At 38.5% G+C, this 6,986-nt stretch overlaps 1 protein-coding gene across 2 annotated transcripts; it reads right to left on the bottom strand.

Annotated features, from left to right (window-relative positions):
* Positions 1-1,095: 1,095 nt before the first annotated feature.
* Positions 1,096-6,490, bottom strand: LOC149833698 (iron-sulfur assembly protein IscA, chloroplastic-like). 2 transcript variants are annotated; one of them, XM_090009819.1, is made up of 3 exons: positions 6,128-6,490; positions 3,678-3,812; positions 1,096-1,304 (listed from the first exon to the last, which is right to left on the bottom strand). In XM_090009819.1, exons 1-3 carry the CDS (start codon positions 6,279-6,281, stop codon positions 1,168-1,170), a joined length of 426 nt encoding a protein of 141 aa, XP_089865945.1. In that variant the 5' UTR covers positions 6,282-6,490; the 3' UTR covers positions 1,096-1,167. The 2 variants fall into 2 exon arrangements, with proteins under 2 accessions (XP_089865945.1, XP_089865944.1); XM_090009818.1 differs by having other exon boundaries at positions 3,594-3,812; positions 6,128-6,412.
* Between the last annotated feature and the right edge of the window lie 496 nt (positions 6,491-6,986).

The raw sequence follows: 6,986 nt of genomic DNA, 5'->3' as shown, positions 1-6,986 counted from the left end.
CACACGTTAGGTGTGAAATAACCGTGCTAAATGAGTTTTTTAGCCTTTTTCATTTCTATTTTTAAATTTTGACTGTACAAATGTGATCTATGTACTTGATTTTATAGGGATCAGCTCTTGAAGTGTTCGATTCGGACACATGGGTAGGTTTTTATAAGGTTAAAAAAATCAACGATCCGAAATATTTGTAAATTTTTGAGGCTCCAAATATCATTTTTTTCATTGAAAACACATGATGCATGTGTGAATTCCTCTTAAATGGGCCCTGCCTGACACATTTATGGGTCAAAACTGAAAAAAAAAAATACTGAAAGAACAGAAAAACCCAATTAGCACGTACCTACCGTGTGAGCAGCTACCAATTTCTCTTCATTTGAGAATAGGCTGCTGATGTCCGACGAATGTTGGGTTTGGGCGGCAGTCCACACATTGGAGCATTTATACCAGACTTGATGGTCCTAGTTTAGGCAGGTTCAGAAATGAACTAGATCTACAAATGAACAATAAAAGAACTGGGATAGATCAATAAAACCCTTATGTATTGGAAAAAGACACCCATCAGGAATATACTCTTAATACAATCTCTATTTGTGTCTGAATCTGTTTTACGGACCTAAATCGATTCTAGATCAGTAAAATCCGTTTAAAACCACAAAGAGACAAGAACATGCATCAACTCTGGTGGGTGCAGTCCCAAGTGATTTGGGGGCAGTGGGGCTTGGCCACTAGGCAGGTGGTTAGGGTTCTATTCCCATGAGCATCAGCCCCTTGCATTAGTAAGAGACAGGGATAAACCCTTGCTCAACAGAACCTCGGTGACTCCCTGTGGGCAAGGGGTGTGCCACTGGTTTATACCGTCAGAACAGTGACTTTAATTACGGTGCGACTAGGTCTCTGAACCTGAGGGTGGTTTCCCTCGTCCTTCATAAAAAAAACTCTGGCGGGTGCCATTTTGTAAATACAAATGAAATCTCACTCCTCTATATGAATCTATTCAATACATGTATTTTAATAAGAAATGGCTGAAAGTTCAAACCCAAAAAATAAGAGCAAATGAGTGTAAAAGAAAGAATAAAGACGGAGTGGAAGATTGATAAATCTAGTATTTCCTATTTTATTATGCAGTGAAACAAGGTATATCAATGTTTTTTTGATGTGTTACAACACTTAAGCGGCGAAAGATTTTCCGCACCCACAGGTTTGAGTAGCGTTTGGGTTCTTGAAGGAAAAGCCACCACCAATGAGTGCATCGCTGAAATCCAATTGCATCCCATAAATGAACAGCAGACTCTTGGGGTCACACGCTGCAAACAAACATTAGAAATAATGCCTTATTAGTTCATGTCCACACACACACACACATGCACATGAACATGGAAAACAAGAAAAGGCAAGAACAAAAGATCGGGCAAACAGCTAACAGGTCATGAAATGATTGCCAAGACACATCACAATGCAATTAAAGAAGCACAGAGGCAGTCACGCAGGATTGGCTTTAAAACTCAAAATGCAGAACCAAAAAAATTAATCAATTATGTGCTTGTGCATGTTGTGCGTGTGCAAGTGTGTGCGAGCTCACACACCTAACATTAATGTAAAGCTATATGCTTCCACTTATGAGGGAGAGTCAGCAACTGCACGATTGATGCAACTCATCCACATTCAGTGCATAATTGCCCCTAACAGGGGACCGAATGGCTAGTAATTTCATAGCCCCGTGATCTGATGCCATCTCATTTTCAAGATATTTGGTCTGAATGAGCAATTCATGTAGATCAACTGATAATCACTGAATTGGAAAAAGGATTAAATCTGCCTGACCAAACTGTTTCAAGTTAAAACAAGGCCTCCCATTTGTGGTTTCACTGATTCACAAATATATATTTGAAAGGAGAAATCGCAAAAAGGAAATCATATTAGGCTGCACATCAATTGAATTTTTACTTTGACATCAACCTCACATCCAGATTCAAATATGTACGACATTATCTAGAAATAATTGTTTTCCTTGATAAGGACCATTCAAGCCAAAAGATTTTTGTTCATTTTATGCACCTTAGCCAGCTTCTGAAAAGTAACTGTACAAGACATGAAGTTTAATTCAATCCTCATTGACAAATTGCAATACAAAAACATGCAAAACCATGCCAACTTCTGATGATCTCAAAAGGATGTAAGTTAAGTCAGTTTCGTTAAAAAAAAAGCTACAGAAGAGACCGAAATTATGTTTACTTTTCTTTTTCAGAATACTGATTACTAAGATAGATGCCTTTTCATCCTTAAATTGACATTTTTTTTATCAAAACTGGTAAATAGTAGTACTAGTGATGCTTAAGGCGATTCAAAAGGTTAGGACTTAGGACACACCTCCAAGGGTTTCTTTCCTTTCCTTTTCTTTATTCGGCAAGTGCAACTCCAAGATTGTTGTTCATTAGTTGGTGTCTTTAGAATTACAAAAAAAAAGATAAACTTGAACTTTGTCATGCAAAGTTATGTTTTTTATGATGACAAAGCTCAGAAAAGCTAGAAATAGTACAAGTGTGATCTAGGTGTCACCTAACACCACCTGTAGAATTGAACAATCACAAACAAATTTCTGAGCAAGCTGTCAAGATTTTTCATGCAGCTATCCTGCTCCCATATGTGATGGTATCCAATAAGGTCTGCTCATTGTCAAGTTTATGACACATTCTGAACCGTACTGACAAATTGAAGGCTAGATACATGTCATGAAGGCATCGACTCTAAGGAATGCTAGAGGAAACTTACAGAGAATCTGCACTTTTGATGCTTTCTTAGAACAAGATATTGAGAATTGAGTGGTTTTAAATAAGATTCACTAGTAAACAAAACTTTGCATTTTGCCCTTGTTATTTTAATCTCTATAGGGAATCATGGGGTTTCAAAGGTGATCCTTTGGTTAAAAGGGGCAATACAAACCCATCTGAGCATCACTTTCAACCCCCAGATTTGAACGGTCACCTAACCTTTGGTCATCACTTTTTCAAGAGCATAGGTTAAGGACAAACCACAAACCAATGCAGTGGGCCAATCTGGTCCGGCTTTAAAATTGCCAAGCAACCAACATGGCAGCTGGTAATTTTAGCTAGTCCATTCAGTCTGAATGTCTTGATCATTTTAAAAACTCAAAATTGATAACAAAAATGTAAACTGCTAAAATTTTGAGAAAAAAGAAAACAATTTAAAAGTATTTAAGAAAGAAATGGCCGACAATTTTTTTAGCTTGAAGTTTCCATGTAAACTAGTTCCTAAAGCATCTAATTTGCCTGGACAAGAGCATCCAGGTTCTAGAAGGATAAACCTCTTAGCTGACATAGACATATAATCACATTCTTCATCAGTAACATTTGTTCTTTTGATTAGTGCCCCAGCAGAGACCTTACTTAGTAATTGGACAACAAAAGATTTATGATAATAATTTGAAAGTTGTAACCCCCAAAAGATGAGGGAGAGCTGATCATTGAACTAATAGAGAAAAACACTATCGAAAAAAAAACATTGTATGTGTGCACACACAAAAGGAGATGATGATTCTCTTCAAATAAAAACAAGGATAAAAATAAAAAATATACCAATCACAAAACCATTATATTCAATGAGTGAATCATCTGGCCTCGTATTGGCTTTGTCCTCAAACTCCATCATGTAAGACATACCAGAGCAGCCACCTTGTTTAACGCCAATTCTCAGACATAAATCTTCATTTCGCTCAGATCTCATCTTATTCAAACGATTTAGAGCACTATCAGTCAAGGAGATGGCTAGCTTAATGCTCTCAGAAGTAGCTGCAGCTGCAATGTTTGACAAAAAGGAGCAATGGAAACAAGAATGCGACACTCCCAATAAATGAAATCTTCTGTGAATAACATTTACTATGGCTGATGAAAACTCACAAAAGCAAGGGCTATACATTCTGCATTAGGGAAAAACCCAAGATTATTAAATTGTGGATATGCAAATCAATTACTTAACAAAGGGCAACAAATAGTGGGGTATTTTCTATGAAACATGTGCAACATTAGTCAGAGAAAGGCATGGAATGCAGTCAATGACACTGACAGCACCCGGTGTAGCTGCCCAGATAACAACCAAAGTGAGTGTTGATCAAGCTCCTAAGAGAACTATGTTACAGGCTCAGAATTAGTTAATGAATCAGACAACTATGACCAAATAAAATTATACCAAACCTAAGTTTCTAGGTAGCTTTAAGGTGTATACATATCACTTGTCCAGTTGAAGCAAAAGCTGGAGAAGGACTTGTTTGTATTGTACTTTCCTGGACAAGAACATGCCTGTGCTGGATCAACAGTGTTCTCATTGTCCAGCTTGGACAAGCAATCAAACACACCCTTAGCTTTCCCCCTAATGAGCTAAAAACCCCTCATTTCAACTAGAACAGTTGATCATTCACGCAGAAGGGCTCCGCTCATCTGGTAGGGGCAACTCATGAACATCACCAAGTTGATAGGACATCATCGTCATCATGAGTTCAAAGACTATTGGTCCATGTCCCTTGCTGCAAGGCTGAAGTTGGGTGTACTCCCCGGTGGGCAAGGGGTGCTGGGGTTTTACTCCAATGAATTCGGTGAGGGAGGCAGTTTTTCCCAGTTATGAAAAAAAAAATCATGTTCCATGCTAGAACAACTTAGAATGTGGAAAAAGAAGACAAGAAAAGACCAAAGGAGTGACCTTGTTATCAAGAAAAAAACAGAAAGCAAGAATAAGGCAAACTCAAGATATTTTAGAAACTAAAATAAGCCTCTTTTTTTCTATCCCTGGAGGTGTTTTACCTAGCTAGGAGGCGGGCCCATTAAGTGACCCGGTTCTCGGTGAGGGTTTTCCTTCATTATTAAAAAAAAAACATAATCATGACATTTGTCCATAACTACCTTGGTTCCTAAAGGAGGTGCTGTAACCAGAATTAATCCCGATAGAGTTAATGGTCATGGTCGTTTGCTTCATTAACTAGTCACGCACCTGACCTTCGTTTGTGTTCAGCCATCTCTGACACTCTATTGGATGAAAACTTCTGAACGGAACCAAGAAACCCAACAACCACCTGCCTGAGAGGTCAAGGTAAACACTCACGCAAGACAGAGAATTAGCAACTTGGCTAAAGTAGATTATTGTTATCTGCTTCAAAGGACCAACTCAATGTCGCTGCAGGTTTCACACAAATTTTGCTCTAAAGAATACATATTCCTCCTATTTTATCTATATACTGAATACATATGATTTAAGACGTGCAGAACGTGACACTTCAAGATTAAGTCCAGAGGAGTGATGGACCTTCCCTACATAAAAAATGTCGGAAATGCCACAATGATTCAGTAACAAACTTCTTTTGGATGGCAATTAATACGTCTACCATAACAACCAACAAATATGAATCCTTAATCCAATAAATCAAAAAAGAAATTTTAGATGAAACAAGCAACACTATGATGCCAGGGAAAAAAAATGGCAATAACTTCCAACAACCGGAAGGACTACAGCCAATAAGCCCAACTTCAAAAAATTCACAGCCACAAGATGGAATCACATCATCTGAACAATATCTTCCAATTAAAGAAGCTAGAATTGGAGCACTTATAGCCGAATTGCTGATAAAGAAACCCATCTCCCATTTTCTCTGATATTGAAGACCAAAAAATTTAAGAAGAAATGATATCTGTCACCAAGCACCAAGAAATCCTAAAAGACTGCTCGTAAACCAAAGTTCAGATATCACAACTACAACGCGGTGCTCTGTCATCAATCGACTAAAGATTCATCGGAGAGAGAAATACTTTTTATAACGAGAGAGAGAGAGAGAGAGAGAGAGAGAGAGAGAGAGAGAGAGAGAGAGAGAGAGAGAGAGAGAGAGAGAGAGAGAGAGAGAGGGCTGCCACCAAATCATCATTAAAAAAAAGAAAAGAAAAATCCAGCTCTTATATTTCTCCTATAATGAAACTGAACAAAAGAAGGAAGAAATACAGAACTTAGCATCCCAAGAATCACACATTAGTGCAGCAGAGCGCATCTAAAAGATGGAAACGAACACCAAAAGCCAAAACAAAAAAAAGTTCCCTGTAACTGATCCAAACAAAAACCCAAGAATTCTTACATGGAGCAGAGCTCGACCGAATGGAAATGGGTCTCCGCCGACTGCAAAAATCCGATGACGGCAAGGAAACAGAAGATGGTTTATTGGCAAAAGGGGTAGATTTCTTGAGAGGAAGGAAGAGAGAAGGGGATGAAGGAATTGAAGAGAAAGCCATGGCTATATGGGGTCACCCCAAACTTCAAAAAGCGATGCAAATCATAACAGGAGAGGAATATAATGGATTTTGGAACACCCAATTTTCTGTGGGTGATTATTGGCTCGTGTCAATCACCAAGAATTCCAGGCTTTGGTCAAATCATCGAACCAAGCTTTTTGCACTCAGTGCGGACCAGCGCAAGAATTTACCAAACCACCCTCTGGATCATGCATGGCCAATGATTAAAGGAGCTCCAACAATCTGACAGAACCTAAAGGGGGTGAAATGGGGAATATTAAATAATGTGGTCAGGAGGACTCTGGTAGGTGGGTCCAATTTTGATATTTTTGTTGTTATGCAAAGAACAAGTGAGTGGCGCCTCATGCATCTCCATTTGCTTTGGAAGCAAAGAATATGATATTATTTACAGAATATTGACATTGAACTGCAAGAAAGCCAAGTTGCATTCTCTCCTCTAGTCCTCTTATCGTGCAAGCTACAAAGTTGACACTTTGACAGAGGCAGCTTGGCTTCATTCTTCTTTCGTTTAATGGTGATTTATACAAGTAATTGGTGTTATAGATTGGAGGTACTCAATCGCGATTCGCACCAACAATCTAGACCATAGTTATCAAGATGCAAAATGGATACGAGAAGCAATGAGTGAAGTGAGAGCAATACAGGAAGCAGGACTTGTTTTGGGAAGTGATTGTGAAAGTGTGA

Source organism: Nuphar pumila, chromosome 6, assembly GCF_984573655.1.
Source record: "Nuphar pumila chromosome 6, dmNupPumi1.hap1.1, whole genome shotgun sequence".
Lineage (NCBI taxonomy): Eukaryota > Viridiplantae > Streptophyta > Magnoliopsida > Nymphaeales > Nymphaeaceae > Nuphar > Nuphar pumila.
Note: the sequence above shows the minus strand (reverse complement) of the source record. Positions and strands in the feature narration are given on the sequence as shown.